The sequence below is a fragment of the Beta vulgaris genome, chromosome 1, assembly GCF_026745355.1.
Source record: "Beta vulgaris subsp. vulgaris cultivar EL10 chromosome 1, EL10.2, whole genome shotgun sequence".
Classification (NCBI taxonomy): domain Eukaryota; kingdom Viridiplantae; phylum Streptophyta; class Magnoliopsida; order Caryophyllales; family Amaranthaceae; genus Beta; species Beta vulgaris.
Genome location: NC_079202.1, coordinates 21,482,669 through 21,501,513, shown reverse-complemented (window position 1 = coordinate 21,501,513; position 18,845 = coordinate 21,482,669). Strand labels below are relative to the sequence as shown.

Here is an 18,845-nt window from a genome sequence, read left to right as displayed (position 1 = left end):
TTTATCTTCGCATCGGGTCTCATTTTAGCCAGTTGTAAATTTCTTGTGGACCTCTTGGTGTTTTGGTTTTATTGACTTCTTCGTTTTTCCCTTTCCTGACATGTGTTAATTTAATAAAAATAAATATTTCTTAAAAAAATAGGCTTAGGGTATGTCTTTAATAAATGAGCCACACCATACCTGTTTCATTAGATGCCTCCTTTTCTCCTGTTAGCATGCTTTCGCCTTTCTTCTCCATCGAGCCTTCTGACCCAAATTTCAAATTTCCGTCAAAAAACACGCTTTACATGTTCAAATCAACTCTCTTGGAAACTTACACATTCGTCAATTAAAAAAAGGAAAGAAGAGGCAATGGCTCTTTAAACACACCTTCTTGGTCAATTGCTTTTTGGGATTCCCTTGCATTGATTACATCACTTTCTCGTTCATGAAATTCACTATCTCCCACATCAGCCTTCCCAATTTCATCGTAATCTTTCATTTCTGTAAACAAATTAAACAATCTCAGACAATATAATGCCTAGAAGTACATAAGTTCATTTGTCATAGGTATTTTGTTATTAAATCCTATATTTATACATATGGACTACTATACCTTCATCGAAGTCCATCTTGTCTTGAACTTCCGCCTCCTGTTGACTAGTGATCGTTGTATTGCAGTGATTTCGCAACTAAGATATTAGAATGAAACTAAATCTAATGACTTTCATAAATGGAATTAGTGTGGTTTAAAAGGTGAACCTCTGTAAGACTTTGAGGGCTGCTGTTAGCTGCACATTTCCCCCTTTGTTTCCTTTCCCTTGCACGTTTTTGCTCTGCGTCAACAAAGAGCCGATTGCACCCGGTAAAATGAAGTTCCTTTTCGTCCCCTTATTCGCACAGTCCTGGTTATGTGCCTGCCATTTTGTTTCGTATAAGAAAAAGAAAGCATTTGAAATTATTAGCAAAATAAAGGGTTGACTTTCGTCTAAGGAAGGGGAGGGGAAGAGAACAATTTAAATAGCATAATATAGATGCATCTAACATAAAGGAGATCAACAGCAAGTTTGAGGTAAATTTTCTATTGAGACTATACATTACATATATGGGACTTGTTTAATATGAATAGAAGTTTTTGCCTTAAAGATGAAACGATATGCTCCAAAGCTCTCACTTGAATTATAAAGCAATGCGTTAATTGAAATGCCCTCTTCTCCACATGGTACTGAAGCTCTGTTTCTTTTAAGGTTTTAAGCTTTGACACTATCTAATAAAGATAAGTGTTCATTTCGAATTTCACCTGACTCATTCTTGTGTTCTAGCCAATCTTAGTGGCATTTTCTGATTTCAAAAGTATATATCTGCTTTGCAGGAGAAAATACCTATAGAGGAAGTGTTTGAGCAGTTAAAATGCTCAAGAGAAGGTCTGTCATCAGAAGAAGGAGCCAACCGTCTTCAAATTTTTGGCCCAAACAAGCTAGAAGAAAAATCGGTTAAGTATCTGTCACTTTCAAGAGTTTCTGGTTTATCCGTTTAAGCTTTTGTCACACCTGATGCCTGATTGTTTGATCTGAAATCAACAGGAGAGCAAATTCCTGAAGTTTCTTAGCTTTATGTGGAACCCATTATCATGAGTTATGGAAGCAGCTGCTTTAATGGCTATTGTCTTGGCAAATGGTGATCATAGGCCTCCAGACTGGCAGGATTTTGTCGGTATTATGGTACTGCTAGTGATCAACTCTACAATCAGTTTCATAGAAGAAAACAATGCTGGCAATGCAGCAGCAGCACTTATGGCTAACCTTGCTCCTAAAACCAAGGTAAGCAAGAAATGAAAGGACAATATTTCAATGTTGTATTGTTTCCACTAATTTGTCTATAAATCATGCTACTTTTTGACGCAGATTCTTCGAGATGGGCGATGGGGTGAACAAGAGGCTCAAATACTAGTCCCAGGAGATGTGATTAGCATCAAATTAGGAGACATAGTCCCTGCTGATGCTCGTCTTCTTGAGGGCGATCCTCTGAAGATTGACCAATCTACTCTCACTGGAGAATCTCTGCCAGTGACTAAGAATCCTGGAGAAGAGGTATTTTCTTGTCACTACTTGTATAATTGTTGCCAATCAAATGGTGCAAAAGAACACCCGCTGCAACACTAACATTCAAACTCTGAACAGCCATAAAGGAGTGGAACTCTTCACTAGAGGATCGATCCTCCACTTCTGCTTCCACCTCATCCTCATCTGCCTGCACTCCCCACCCCCTCCCTACCCTGCCACTGCACACACTATACCCACCCCTCCCTTCCCTCTCACATCCACTCCCCACCCCTTCAATACCCTCCCTACCCTGTCAAAACTAATACCCCTCCCTACCCTCTCACAGCCACTCCCCACCCCCTCAATACCGTCCCTACCCTGCCAAAACTAATACCCACCCCTCCCTGCCCTCTCACAGCCACTCCCCACCCCCTCAATACCCTCCCTACCCTGCCAAAACTAATACACACCCCTCCCTGCCCTCTCACAGCCACTCCCCACCCCCTCAATACCATCCCTACCCTGTCATCCCTTCCTTGTCACACATAATAAGAACATATCAACAGGCATTTGCAATACTAAGAGCACATATGCAACCTAAATCAGTAAAAAGAAATTTCAAAATCTAACTCAACATACCTTCCTTTTCTTGTTTGCAATAGTGGCTTCCTCGTCATTTCCATCATCCGAAAGATCATCCTCCGGTGAGTAGTCACTATCTTATCTAAGGTAGCTTTACTCTTGATCCTGCTCACCTCCTTCTTCTGCTTTGTGCTATCCACTAGACTACTCATGCTAGCCATAATGCGCTTCACACCTAGATTCTCCAGCTTTGTCTTGTTAGCTTCAATCCTTTGAAGTCTCAGCTTCTCGTACTCATTTGTTGGACCTTCAACATTTTTCCTGGATGTCTTTCCACTTGGTTTGGACATTTTCATGAAAAACTCCCAACACCGAAGAAAAACACGCTAACAAAAAACATTATCATTACTTACTCAAACAAACAGACAAATTATAATAACTACCATAAAAATTTCAATAGCACGAAAAAGAATGTAAAAAACATCTAAGTTGATATTCCATAAATTTCAAACAAACAGACAAATTATAATAACTACCATAAAAATTTCAATACAAATGTTTAACAACTCTATCAATATAAATGGAATTATTAAATCCCTATAATGGATCAATTTTAAAAAAAAGCCAAACACTTAAACTTTCGTTGTTTCCCCAATGCTATCTTGGACAAGTATTTCAGGAACGTCGTAGAAGTTCCTTGGGTTTGCCTTCACTACAACCTTCCAATTTGCTTCGCAACGTCCTGAACATAGTACACTTGCCCAACTTGTGAAGCTAAAACGTAGGGATCATTTCCCAACACCTTTCCAATATTGACACTGATGAATTCAAAGCAATCTTTAGTTATTCCTCGCCCATGACTATGAACATCCCACCAATCACACATGAACAAAGTGACACGATTTCCTCCTGTGTACTGTACTTCAATGACTTCGCGCAGCAGACCGTAATATTCAAGATCATTTTCCCCCAACACAACAATCCCACTGTTTTGTGTCTCTCTTTCCATTTCACTGTCCTTTGTGCGGAACATACAACCATTTACCATGTAGCGTTCATAGTCGCTACAACACGATCTGGGCCATCCGCTAAGGCCTGTAAATGTTCAGTCACAGCAGGATGCTTTTCTTGAGCTAAAGAAGTCACCTGCACCAAACATTATTCCAACTTATATACGTAAATAGGTAGACATAATCATGACTATGAGGGAGGCAAATTTCTCTTATTTTAACTTACTCGATGTTTGAACCATTGAATGAACTTGCGCTTCCTAGCGATTGTCATCTTTGTTGTGTTTGAAACTTCACGCTCATACTCACTAGTGCAAAATAGGACAATAATGGTGAATTACAAACTTAGCATATATGTAGATGGTTTGATTGCAGAACACTAAAACTTACTCAATGAATGGCTTCACTTCTTCACAATTATTGAGCACATAAAAATGGAGATCCTCCCATTCTTGTGTTGTTAATGATCGAGGTGTGACTTTCCCGACCGCTCGACCACTTGTCTTAAAAATGGGTAATCGATCCTCAGCATCACCATGATCATCACAGTCATAGACTCTATCTTCCTTATTGAATTGTGTTTCAATATCCTCCATGTACGAACAAAATGTCAGACACTCCTCTAGAAGATAGCCTTCTGCTATCGACCCTTCAGGATGCCCTTTGTTACGAACGTACCTCTTCAGTTTACATAAATACCTACACAAGAGGAACAACTAAACTAAGCAAGCAAGTCAAGAAGATAATAAATTTTGATGTTTTTATCTTCCAAACTATATTAAGCTACATACCTCTCAATAGGTAGTACATCCAACGATATTGAACGGGTCCCGCAATCATTGCTTCTTTTGCAAGGTGTACCGACAGGTGAATCATAATCACAAAGAAAGCCGGTGGGAAAATCTTTTCTACTCGCATAGGATGACGGCTATTTCCTTGTCCATTATTTCTAAGTCTTTCACATTCAATGTCTTAGAGCACAATTCCTTGAAAAATGAACTCAATTTAATAAGTGGTGTGGACAGTGACTTCGGCCAATCACGTATAGCAAGAGGAAGAAGATGCTCCATAATGACATGGAAGTCATGGCTTTTCAAACCTGCCAATTTGCGCTCTCTCAGCAATGAATTTCGGGAGATATTTGAAGCATAGCCATCAGGGAACTTGACACTCGTCAGGAAGGTACATAGCTTCTTTTTTTCCTCCAAGGATAACGTGTAAGGAGCCGGGGGAATCTCCCAACTACCATCGTCTCGTTCTTTAGCATGCTGGGACTTTCTAATTTTCATTTCCTTCAAATCATGTCGTGCATTCAGATTGTCCTTACTTTTCCCTTCTATGTCAAGCAACGTAGCAAGTAAGGTCTCACAAACATTCTTCTCAATGTGCATCACATCTAAATTATGACGCACTAGAAGACTACTCCAATACGGCAACTCATAGAAAATGCTCTTTTTTCTCCATATTGCTTTGCATTTGTTCTTTTGATCTTTGCGTCGATTTCTCTTCCTAGTAGGAGTCTCAAGGGATGTAACACATTCAACATCCACCAATTGTTCAAGCACTTCCTCACCCGTTAACTCCTTTGGCTTTGGTCTAATCTCATGTGTGCCGTCAAAAGATGCCCCATCGTACCTCCATTCATGATCAATGGGTAGAAATCGGCGATGACACATGTAACAGTACTTGCCCCCATTTCTTAGCCATTCTGAAGATGTGTCACTGTTGCAAGTAGGACAACCTTTTTCTCCTCCCGTACTCCATCCAGAGAGATCACCATAAGCAGGATAGTCACTAACAGTCCATAACAAAGAAGCGAACAACCTAAACTTCTCTTTTTTGAGGCATCATACGTCTCCACACCAACATTCCAAAGCAACTTAAGTTCCTCAATTAGAGGTTGGAGATACACATCAATATTCTTCTTAGGTCCCTTAGGGCCTGGAATGAGCGTGGACAAAATCAGAGAATGTTGTTTCATGCAAAGCCATGGAGGCAAATTATATGGTATTAGAACCACTGGCCATGTGCTATGGGGAATATGTCCATTCCTGAAGGGACTGAAGCCGTCACTTGCTAAACCAAGGCGAACATTTCGTGTTTCAGAGGCAAAAGATGGATATTTATCGTCAAATGATTTCCAAGCTTTTGAATCGGCTGGATGTGTCATTACCCCATCGTCACTCTGACGTTCATCTGAATGCCATCTCATACTAGCGGCAGTTTTAGATGACATAAACATTCTCTGAAGCCTGGTATTAAAGGGAAATACCTCATTGTCTGACATGGAAGCTTTTTGGGATTGGGTTCTGTAGTGGGATTTCCATTCCCTTGTTCCTTTTTTTTCCATCTTGATGCATGACACTTTATACATTCATCCGCATTAGCATGCTCTTTCCAAAATAGCATGCAATTATTGGGACAAGCATCAATCTTGATGGAGTTAAGAGACAACTTCTTCACCGTCTTTTGAGCTTCGTAGAAAGGACAACATTGAAAAGTTTTTACAGCCTGGATATAACGGCAACTCAAGGTCTTCCATTAATTTAAAAAATGTTTTGGCTTCTTCACTTGGATCTCCTCGAATACCAACATTAGCCTTTGCATCCACTGCTTCTCCAACCTCAGCATCTACTTCTTGTATCGCCATTCCAAATGCTTCATACAACATATCACTCATATAATTATGCTCTATATTTTGATGCGAGTCATCTAAAGCATTTGCATCAACTTGGCATTCAAAGCTTCCACCATGTCGTACCCAACGTGTGTAACTCTTAACAATCCCAAACTTTAGCAGATCTAATTCTATTTCCGGCCTGGTTTTCCTCCTCTCATTGTTGCATTTCACACAAGGACATGGTACAACTTGGTTTCCTTTTCCTTGTGTAAAAGCAAACTCTAAGAACTTCTTCACACCAGTTCAATACTTGGGGTCATTTTTCTTGCATAGCATCCAGTCACGATTATATGATTCCATATTGTCCTACCTTTGATCCAAGTAGATGAATAATTTAGTCGTGATTATAAATAAAGCATCAATTATCTAATATAACATTTTATGATAATCAGATATGCTACAAATGTTAAAAGAATTGCTGCATAAAAAGGAATTTTTGTAGTCATAGTTTTGTAAATATCAGTAGCTCTAATTTATCACTTGAGACTAAGTAGAATCACTACATACAACATGACTATCTACAATTTTTAGGATAAGGTTGTAAGTTTGTCACAACATATTATAATTTAGTAGTGTGGAAGAATAACTAGGGTAGCTACTCGTGGATGATGGTGTATAATCACGATAGCACCTAACTGCGCGAAGAACATTTAACATGAAACTCAATTAAAGTGGTAATGCAGGCCTTGCTGCTGCAGGAGCATTTGAAGTAGTTTACAGTAATGCAACAATCATTTGTTATGAAGAATTTTCTAATCTAACTCATTCAACACAACGTATTATAATAAAACCAAAGCACTACTAATATTTTATGATAAAAACATGAAAACTTTACAGCTAACACATTCATCAATATAATCTAAATTGGAATAAATCTATTAAACCAAAGCATTACTAACTATACCTTCCCTGAAGAACTTGAAATTATCTAGTTGAAAGAATGTTAGCACAACCCTGCAAGTAATATTAATTCGATGAGAAAGCATTAAGATTGTAATTTTATCGAATTAAAGAATACAAACTGTAAATTGCCAAAATGAGTTCTAGAAATCAGTGAGACCCAACGGAATATTAAGACTCTGCAAGAAATCTGAATGATTTCGAAAACGAAATATTGCTGAAATAAGTTAGAAAACGATTTATATGGAGAACTTACCTGAATATGAACATGGTGCAATTCAGACTGTTTGAGCAAACTCCTCCTTCGAATTCAGTATCAATGAATATTGAAGAATCTGCAAGAAATTTTATAATTTTGAAAAATTACGAATGAAATTTCTTGTGTCTGATTTTGTATAATTGAATGAATTATTATGCAATCAATCAACTAAAGTATGATTTACCGCCAAAATAATGAGGGAAATCTCTCTTACGTTTTTTGACCTAATTTCACTTCAAATTCCCCGCTAATAATTCCCTCCTTTTTCTGGAAGATCTGAATGATTCTTTGAGATTGCATAGCAGATTTTTTCGCGATTGAATTGGACATTTTTTGTGCGAGATATGGGAAGACGATAGGGGAAGAAGAACTTCTTTCCTAACTGCGTGATAATTCAACGGCATCCTCCTAATTTTGAGTTTTTTCTTTTCTTTTCTTTTTTTTTTGAGGGGATTTCTTTTCTTTTCTTTTTTAATGGATTATTTTATTATTTTAATTTTTTTGAAGGGATGGATTACTTTTTTTACTTTTTACTTCTTTATGTCACAAATTATCTTAATTAAGGTGCATGTGAGTTTATGATTTCAATTTTCCAATTCTAAATTCTTTCAATTTTTTAACACAACGGTTTGAGAAATACGTGTTTCTCAAGACCTCTGTACGTTTACTCAAAACACTTGAATTGAACTGAACTGAATATCACTAATGGCATGTTCTCCCCAGCTTATAATCATATAATGTAATGAACTGAACTGAACTGAACTGGATAAGAGACGAAAATTGAGAGCTGAACTGAACTTAATTTAAGTTGAAGTAATAATTGTTGTTTTTTTTAATTAAATAGTTGTTTTTTTCCCAAATTTATTGAAATTATAATTATTATAATTATTATATAAGATTGAATAATCATGATTTAAAGTTCTTATATAATCATATAATGTAATAAAAATACGGTTATTTCACCAAATACCCCTGACAAATCAAAAACTTCACAATATACCCTCAATGTTTCAACAATTCACCATATACCCCTGACTTTTAATTTTTTTGCACCAGTTACCCTTTCCGTCAACGACCGTTAACTGGAGTTAAGTTTGAAACTTATTGCACCATATACCCTTACAGTAAACTTATTGCACCAAATACCCTTTCTTGCACAACGACTAATTTTCTAGATTTAAAAAACTAGCCGTTGGGTTTTATCTTATAAATGTAGTTGCTTTTTTGTCTGTTTAGCATCCTCATTTGTTAGCAATCAGTTCACATACTAAAAGCTCATCCTCTTCTCATGAATATCCATATGTTAAGGTCCGTAATTGTTACTGTACTTGTAGATGAAGATTTAGCATTCGAAGTTCAAAGAGCTCAACAAATCCAAGCAGGCTATACTATAAGTATGATGATTGCAACAACTTCAAATGGTGCAAAGCGACATTTGAGCAGAATGAAGAATATATGAACAGGGGAAGCAGACTTATGTCTAGACAAAATAGAGGAAGCGTGTATGAAGAAGAAGAAGATAGTGCAGCAAGTACACAGTTGGGAGAAGAAGTGAAGCAACTTAGGAAGAAACTTAAACAACAACAAAAATTAATGCAAGCAACAATTAAAGTAGGTCTAATCATGTTTGTGGTATTGATATTTGTAATCTTCAAGTGAACCACATCAGAAAGTAGTAGTTCAAAAATGTAGCTTTACAAAAGTAGTTTGGGCTCTTGGCCTCTAGCACTGTAATCCAGTTTGCAAGTTAATGCACAAAAAAATTCTAATCCATATTGTTTGCATAAGTTATGAGTGCTAATCCCAATTGCTATACAAAAAGTTAAATGTCAATTTTCAACCCAAAAAACTGTACAAAACAGTAAGTTATCACTTCTTGCCTCTCTTAGGTGCTGCTTCACTGGTGGAAGCTCCATCTGCCTTGGAAGTCTTCTTGGCTCTCTTAGGTGCTGCTTGACTGGTGGAAGCTCCATCTGCCTTTCTCTTGGACCCTTTCCCCTTTCCTTTATCAGTCCCACAGGTTCTGGAGTTGTGGCCCACTTCCTTGCATTTTTTGCACCTAACTGAGCTGTGCCTCTTCCCTTTTTTAGCTTCATTAGGCCCTCTCTTTCTTTGCTTGACAGGTCTGCCAGGTGGTCTCTTGATATCAGGTGGTGCAATTTGAGGGAGGTTGAGGTCAGACCATTGAGTGGGGTCCGGCATAGGGTGGATATGATCCCCATATGTGAGCTTGTATGTTGCCCCCTTGAAAAATGATGATACAAAGTCAGCAGGTTCAAGCCTTTGATTGAATATAACCCTTAGAGCATGTTTGCAAGGGATGCCTGAGCCTTGCCATTTCCCACACCCACACTTGTAGTTTGTAAGTGTAATAGGGAAGTTGACATTGCCATCCCTAACCTCATACTCACCACCTCCACATGATGTGGCATAGCAGAACCTTGACTCATCACTCCTTGTTTCTAATATCCTCTTGGCATAGTTTGTGAGATCAGTATGACCTATGTCCACAACTTTATCAAATCTTGCCCCAGTCCTCTTCATGCACCATATCCTTATTTCTGAAATAAAACCAAAAGGAAAATACTATTGTTAATTCAATGGTCGTGATTATAAGTAGTGCAAATTGATAGAAAATAAAGTATTACCTTCAAGCAAGGTGATACAGGTAAGTCCATGTATGGCTTAGTGCAGGCATTGAAAGATTCCACAAAATTTGTGGTGTTGTGATCACAACAAACACCACAGTCAAAGAATGCTCTGCTCCATTGCTCAGTACACTTCTCCAAGTACTCAACAGTTTGGGATTGTACTTGGTATCTTCTCCATAGCCTTAGTGTACACATATTGGTTGTAAGCATCAGCTGCTGTCCAAATAGTTTGTGGAAGGCTGTCCACTGAAGCCTTCATTCTTGCAGTTGTTGTAGAGATGTTGGCAACAAATTCTCCTTGTTGCCTGAGGAAACACATCAGAAAGTGCTAACTCAACACCCTGAAAATAAGAAAACAAATAAGTTAAAGCCAAAAGGAAATAAGTTAAAACAATTTAATGAAATAAACACAAAGAGTTAAGGAACCTTACCCTCATCCTATCACTGATGAAGGTCCAGTCAGTCCTCTTGCACCCTTCTTGCTGGAATATCAGTTTGAGATTGCTGAAGAAGTAGCTCCAAGAGTCAATGCTCTCAGTTGGCACAATAGCATAGGCATTGACAAAAAGTTCATTGTTACCATCTATGCTAACTGCTGTCAACATAACCCCCTTGTATCCTCCACTGAGATGTGCTCCATCTATCATCAATGTAACCCCTAATGAAGCCCTTAATCTGTGCACTTAAGGCAATGAAGCAACTCTTAAATTTGGGCTGACTTTGGGCTGTATCCCCTATCCAGCTGATGACGGCATAACTCCCTGGGTTTGTTTCCTTAATGACCTCAGTAAACCTAGGAAGCAGCCCATATGACTCATCAAAGCCCCCATACAGTTCCACCCTTGCCATGCTCCTCACCTTATAGAACAACCTTTTTTTCACCCTCAACCTATACCTATTCATGCAGACTCTTTGTAGGGACTCTACTGGAATGTCTGGGTTCCCCCTAACCTCATCAGCCAACTTGTTGCAGAGCCACTTAGATGTAACCATGGGGTTCTCCTCAAGTCTGCCACAAGTAGTATGCTCACCCCTGAGTGTCCTAATTGCCCAAGATACATCATCACTCATAATTGATGCATGTATCCTCCATTCACAACACTTCATAATGCAAGTTGCTGTGAACCTCTTCCTATCAGCCTTCTCTATGTTCAATCCAAACCCCTCCTGTATATAGAAATCCCTTAAAACTTGTAGGAACTCCTCTTTGTTAGGGAAGATAAGCCAAGGCTCCAATTTTATTGATCCAAATGGTGCTTCCCTCTAAATTTTCCCATTTTCATACAACTTATCTGTTGCTGCACTCCCATCAAGGTGATCTTCAAACTCTTTGTCACCTATCTCATCCTCAGCATCAATTATGATTTCATCCTCTATGAAATCAGTTTCAAATATGTTATCCCCACTGCTGTCATAATCATCCAACAGCTCAAAATCTTCATCACTAGACTCCTCACTCACCTCAGGTTGGCTCTCAGTTACCTTCCCCCTAGAGCTAGTATTCCTAACATTAGCTGTCATCTTAGGTCTTGGAATCCCAAACTTAACAGCAGTGCTTTTGGACACCCTAAACCCAGCAGGCCTTGTCATAGAAGGACCTTTCTTGGATGATTGTCCTTCTTTGCTTGGAGGAGGTTCTGTTGAGGGGGGCTGTGAAGGTGCAGGTTTTTCAATTTCAGGTGGTGGTGTTGAGTGTTGTTAAGTTTCAAGCGGTGGTGTTGAGTGTTGTTCAGTGGAGGGTGGTGGTGTTGAGTGTTGTTCAGTTGAGGGTGGTGGTGTTAACTGGTGTAGAGGTGAGTAAAGTGGTGGTGAAAGAGTAGGAGGGCTAGGTGGTGGAGGTGGAGGTGAGGGGGGTTGTGAAGGTGTGGCAATTAGAGGTGAAGGAGGTGTTGTTGGGTGGTTAGGTGGACTGACAGGTGGAGGTGAAGGATGTGGTGTTGGATGGTTAGGTGGACTGACAGGTGTAGGTGAGGGAGGTGGTGAATGGGTGGCAGTTGGTGGTGAGTTGTTAGGTGGAGATGTAGGTGGTGGTGATGGTTGGTTCTGTGACTGTGGGGGTTGTGAATCCCCAGGAAATACCTCAACATAATCTTGTGAGGAGTAAACCCTCATATACTCACACACAACCTCAGGTGCATCAACATTTCTAACTGGGACCTCCACAGCCACTAGGAGCCTCCTTAACTCCTCTTCTTCCCTTTCTTCCTCCTCTTGTTTTTTCAATCTTTCCTCCTCTTCAGCCTGTTTTTTCAGTTCCTCCTCCCTCTCCTTCCTTAACCTCTCCTCATAATGTCTCCTCTGTTCTATTACCTCCCTCTCAGCTTGTTCCTTCAAAGCTAAGTATGACCTAAACACATAACTAGGTTTCTTGTGTTCCTCTACCCAAAGTTCAATGGTGTCACTACCCCAATACATATCCCACAACTTTGTCAACTCAAGGTCAGATGCAAGCTCTGTTTTCCTATTATTTCTAGGCCCTCTGAATAACAGCCTAAATGTTTTGGGTAAGAACACACTTTGCTTCTCAGATTCAGTTACTATATCCTCAAACAACCCAATCAAATGACAGAAGTCGGTGTCACTAACCCTAACATCAAAGTCATTTGAACCATAATGCAACAACAACCACACAGCTACCATCCTAACACATGCACAAAAAACCCAACAACAAAAAAATTCAAATTTAAGAAAAATTCTTACTTTAGTGTATACCAAACAAACGCATAAACCCAAAAATCAACCCTAAACAAATTGCGAATAAATTTTAACTTACCTGAGTTCGAATTTTGTTCAAAATTTTGAATTTTGACCACCGCAAAACCTCCGAAAATGCTTCTAAGTTGCTCTTCAAAACAAATGTGTCCTCGAGTTCAGTTGTCGAAGAAATTCACTCGCGAAAATCGTTTTCACTTGGTTAATTCTAGGGTTTTTCCTTGATTTGTGATGAACAATGTTGAGGGAGAGAAGAAGATGAAGGGCCCTAAATTTTTGGTTGCATAAACTGCTAGAGCATTACGTGTCCAGCACTTGACAAACTGCCGCCAAAACACTTAATGCTAAGTAAGGGTAATATTGTAAATAAAGGCTAACGGAGAAATAACGGACGTTAAAATAAGGGTTTTTGGTGCAAACAAATTAAAAGTCAGGGGTATATGGTGAATTGTTGAAACATTGAGGGTATATTGTGAATTTTTTATTTGTCAGGGGTATTTGGTGAAAAAACCGATAAAAATATATGTTAAAACAAGTTTAAGATAAAAATTGATTAGATATACTAAAAAATATTCATTGAATATTTTATTTATAAAATTCTTGCTTAACGCAAATATACAATTAACTATTGTGAGATGGGAGTAATAACTTTGCCTTAAATACGTCAATTTTATTAATATAAAAATGACCCGTGTCACAAACTTCATTATTACCTTCCTTACATACACAAATATATCCTACTCTACTTTAGTCATTTGATATTAATGATCAAACTTTACTGATTTCGTAGTGCTATAATTGGTATTTTTGTTTTAAGCCACCTTTGATTTGTAAGTAAATTTGTAATTTAAAACGGGAAGGGGGTAACATATAGTCTCTTCATTCGGGGACACCATAGCTCTCCCCCTTTCGTTATATAATAGAGATATGTTGTACTTTAATTCTTGAATGATATATATTTTACATAAACCATTTTACCTTGATAATTAATCGCTACTATATAATAGAAAAAGATACGTCCAATTCTATTAATGTAAAAGTTTTATTATATATAGGAAACACTATAAAAAAGTAATAATTTAATTATTATTTTAAATAGAGATAAAGTTTCCTGATTGTTTGAGTGATTTGCGTGATTTTTATAACATGATTTGTAAAGTTTCTTTTAAGTGATTTGTGAGTGAGTGTTCTAAATAAATGAAATTGAATCACCAATATTATGACTATCAACAAAATTCCTCCAACACCCACAACAACAGCCAAATTAAATACTCAAATATATATCTCCAATTCTTAATTCCAACACCTTGAAATTACCTAGTACGTAGATGTGAACTAACACCATCATAATCGCTCGTTATAATCAAAATCTTCCAATTACCCTTGACCCTCGGATTTACCATCCTCGTATGATTAGGCCAACTACACTGGGCTACCACCAACAACCTCCATCTTTGAATGAACCTAATTTGGTGCATAAAGATAGAAGACATGACAATAATATAAGGGCATCTATCATGAACCAAGAACCACACCATGTCAGGGTCTGGTGCATAATCTTAAGCTCCTCAAAGGCTATAGAATTATAGGCGGTAATTATTCAAACCACAATCAAAACAACAAAGAAGTTTAAATGGAGCCAGTACAATGATGAATATTTATGCACAAGTTAATTGGTTAACTTTCACTCATGACTCAATCAAGGGTATCGATCAATTTATTAGGGTAAGACATTTCATGTGTCGATAAATTAGTTTGGTGAGTTAATACATTCTTCATAACAGAGTTATTGGCAACTTATGCTCATAATAAATATAAATCAATAATTGAGTCTTTGTTAAGAAGTTATCGGTGATGACATGCATGTTATTTGCTTCAAATAGAAAATTCTGAAAATATTCAATTGTTGCCAATATTATGACAACGTGTGATCGTGCAGAAATTTATCTTAGGGCCTTGTCTCCTCAACTTATTTTCAGTTCAGTTTAGTTAAGCATAAATCAGTTCAGTTCAGCTCCAAGTAGTTTGTTCATTTCAGTTCAACTAAGCTCCAATCAGTTCAGTTCAGTTCATCTCCAATCTTTTATAACCATTTTGTTAAATATTATTATTATTGTTATCGTTTTTGTTGTTGTTTCTATATATTATTTTGTTTATTGTAGCTTTACTCATTATTATTACTATTATTATTATTATTAGGATGAACATGGTTTAGGTCAAAAGCACACATAAACCCACGTTTTTTTATCTCATAAACCAATAAAATCGCGTCAAAACAGTTTTTATATCATTATTATCATTAATTATTATTATAATTATTAATTTATGATTATTAATATTATTTATATATAACTATCCAAAATACTATTATTATTATTTATCATTATAATTATTGTTTAATATTCATATTATTATTGTTTGAATATTATTTATATATTTATTACATTGAATTTAATTCAATTCAATTTAATTCAATTTCAATTCAATTCAGTTCAGTTCAGCTGTTTTATATGGAAGAGAACATGTCCTTTATTTCATAAGGAACAATAAATGAATATTTTTTTCCCGAGACAAATATCTGTTGTATAAAGAAGAAAATATTAAAATTCTCTAAAATCTTATAAATTATTTACGGTATAATTTCAAAGTTTTATAAACACAAAAATCAAAGATAAAATTAAGATAACATAAGGAGGGAAATTTTTTTAATTCTGAATAGATTCCCGCCTTAACGAAACAAACCTGCTAATAACGTCTCCCCTTCCCTTTGCCAAACCAACTATATGACCCCTTAATTAATTCCCATTAAACCCTAATTCCCATCCTCTATTCCAGTTCATCATTCCCCTCCCTTTCGCAGCTCCAACCTGTACAACACCAATCCCCTCCCTTTTTCCGGTGAACCTAACCCCAAAACACCAAAAAATGGTAAATTTAACACCATTAAAAATTTACTGTCTAAGACTACAGTCACAAAGCCTGCTGCACCATACTCTCAAGCACATATCCAGTTTTATACGGAAGAGAACATGTCCTTTATTTCATTTTTTAGCTGCTCATCGTACTTGACATGCTGTGTGCTCTTGATACTCTCAGTGTACTCACTTGTATGATTGTTTGGTTTAGTGTTATATACTAATTATTCTGCTCATTGACTGGTTACACTATTCTGCTCTTATTGATATAAGCTCAAATTTTATTTACTTCTCTGATTTAAGCTCAATTTTTATTTACTTCTCTAATTTAAGCTCAAGTTTTATTTACTTCTCTGATTTAAGCTCAATTTTTATTTACTTCTCAGTGTGATACTCTCAGGCTGGACTTATGTCATGAGGGCCTCTTTTTTGCTTCTTATTGAATATACTATGTTCATGTCAATAATCCAAGGAAGACCACATCTTCTGTATTCTTTTTCTTTTTATTATATATGTTCTTTCTGTATTTTAATGCTGGATCTTTTTGGTTTGTACTCAAGATTGGTTGCTCCTAGAAGAAGGTCTTACAGGAGGAGGACGAACAATGGGGTCATGATCTTTGACCAAGAAGACATACATAAGGACAGTGAAAGTGAAAACAGTGATGATCATCTCATGGAGCTCTTGAAAGGGGATGGATATTCTGCTCTAGCTTATGAAAGCGAATAATATCAGATCATAGAGATTGTCGGTGATACTAGTGTTAGTGACGACGAGGTTACAGGGTATTACTAAGCCCGGCTTATAACTATTAGTGAAGATGTATAGCAGTTGCATATTTAGGAGATTTTTTGGGCACATACTTTTGGAACAGATTGGCAGATATGGTGCATCTCTATTATATAGCTTAAGTTACTTAGATTTTGGCTCCTTAGAATACGGGAATGATTATGTTAAAACTTTTTAGGTTATTATGTTTCACCATCTATGGATATTATTTTGGATTGTGTATAGTGGTTACTTTTATATAAATGCATATTTCTTTCTTTGATAATCTATAATTTATTTCTTCCATTTATGTTAATTTTTTGAATTATTATGCAACATAAGTAAATAAATAAATAATATTAAAAATTACGTAGCATTATTAAATATCATATAATAATTTGGTGCATCTAAAAAGCTATTTTATTTACAGTTGCATCTAAATATAATTAGGAGCAACATGTATAAATACCCCTAAATGTTTTTTGAACCTATGAAACGTAATTGCATCTAAATATAATATGTGGCAAAATTTATAGTTGCATCTAACATAAGTGGTTTTAGAAACAATATTTGTGTGCCCCAAAAACTAAGCAATAGATGCAACTTAAAATTAGAGACAAACTTATGGTTGCCTCTAAATATAAATGGTCTTATCACCAATGTAACATGTGTGCCCCAAAAATATGGCATTAGAGGCAACCTATAATTAGCGACTACCTGGTGGTCACCTCTAAATGTAAGTGTCTTTAGCAACAATTCAAGTTTTGTGCCTCAAAAGGGTGGGATTAGGGGCAACCAACAATTTGAAACACCATAACTTGTCTGTCTCTAAAAGGTGGCATTAGGGGCAACCAACAATTAGCAACACCATAACTTGTCTGTCTCTAAAAGGTGGCATTAGGGGCAACCTATAATTAGCGACGGACTAATTAGAGGCAGCGAGAAATTGCTTCTAAACACCATTAGAGGCTACAGATGTATATTTAGATGCAATTTTGGATTGCCTCTATAAGTAGTTATTTTGTAGTGATTGTTTTCCATCCTACAAATGACAGTATTGCGAACTTACTTGCGATGGCAGAAACTGGGAGGGAGGTACTCCTTCACATCCTTGATGAAATGATTTTCTAGTATAAATTCAAAGTTGAGCTACATTGATAGACATCGTTAACGATTATTTATTTGGATGCTAAGTTGAGCTACATTAATAGACATTGTAAAGGATTCTCGTGCTTCAATTGAGCATAATATGCTTAATAAAATGATTATTAATATATATTATTGATTTTGTATTGATTAATAATGAAGAAACTGCAAAAATAAAAATATTGGTTTTTGGGGTGGTCAACCGCTGCGGTTCTTACCCAAAACCGCAACAGTTAATCATTTACCATTGCGGTTTTGCGTCAAAACCGCAATAGTAAATCATTTGCTCATGCGATATTGGACCGCATCAGTAAATAAATGGGATCTGCTGCGAGCCCACTTGATGCGGACCAAAACCGCATAAGTAAGTCGTGTTTTGACCGCATCATATCGGTTTTTTTCCACTAGTGCTATATCAAAGTCATCATCAACTTGTGTGCTTGTATTGAATTTTTCTGTTTCATAAAATATGATATCCACACTTTCTTCTACATACATAGTCCATTTATTACAAACTCTATAAGCTTTTTTACTTGAAGAGTATCCTATAAATATAGCTTTATCACTCCTAGCATCAAATTTTTCAAGAATTTGTTTCCCATTATTATAAAACATTTACATCCAAATGTTCTGAAATATGTAGTATTGGGTTTATAATAAAATATAGCTCATAAGGAGTTTAATTTACCAAAGGTATCAACATGGCACGATTTATAATATAAGAACCAGTGTTCACGACTTTGCCCCAAAACTTGCTAAGAAGACCACTAGCTATCAACATTGTTCTAGCCATTTATTCTAAGGTTTTATTTTTCCTTTCAACAACATCATTTTGTTGAGGTGTCCTAGGGGTGAAAAAATTATGCTCTGAGCCATGTTCCCTACTAAAGCCATCAAAATTATAATTTTCTAATTCCTTGCCATGATCGGATCTGAGGTGCAAAAATTTGCAAAGACAAGGAACTCATCATGAGCCTCGGCCTTGCTAGAAAGAAAAATAACCCAAGTAAATCTAGAGTAATCATCAACAATAACTAGCCCATACTTCCTAACACTTCTACTTTGAATCCCCATAGGTCCACACAAGTCCATATGAATTAATTCTAATGGTCTCGTGGTGTTCACAACATTCTTTGATTTAAAAGAGGATCTAACATGTTTCCCTTTTAGCACAAGCATCACAAACACGATCTATATGAAA

At 36.7% G+C, this 18,845-nt stretch overlaps 2 protein-coding genes across 2 annotated transcripts; one reads left to right on the top strand and one right to left on the bottom strand.

The window, feature by feature from the left end:
• The first annotated feature begins 1,325 nt into the window (after nt 1–1,325).
• Nucleotides 1,326–8,813, top strand: LOC125497764 (plasma membrane ATPase-like). The gene is made up of 4 exons (XM_048645444.2): nt 1,326–1,471; nt 1,563–1,799; nt 1,884–2,069; nt 8,787–8,813. The coding sequence occupies exons 2-4, from the start codon at nt 1,617–1,619 to the stop codon at nt 8,796–8,798; spliced, it is 381 nt and encodes a 126-aa protein (XP_048501401.1). The 5' UTR covers nt 1,326–1,471; nt 1,563–1,616; the 3' UTR covers nt 8,799–8,813.
• Nucleotides 8,814–9,321: 508 nt separating this feature from the next.
• LOC104886488 (uncharacterized) lies at nt 9,322–10,298 on the bottom strand. Its single transcript, XM_057391389.1, has 2 exons — nt 10,101–10,298; nt 9,322–9,990 (listed from the first exon to the last, which is right to left on the bottom strand). Exons 1-2 carry the CDS (start codon nt 10,296–10,298, stop codon nt 9,322–9,324), a joined length of 867 nt encoding a protein of 288 aa, XP_057247372.1.
• Between the last annotated feature and the right edge of the window lie 8,547 nt (nt 10,299–18,845).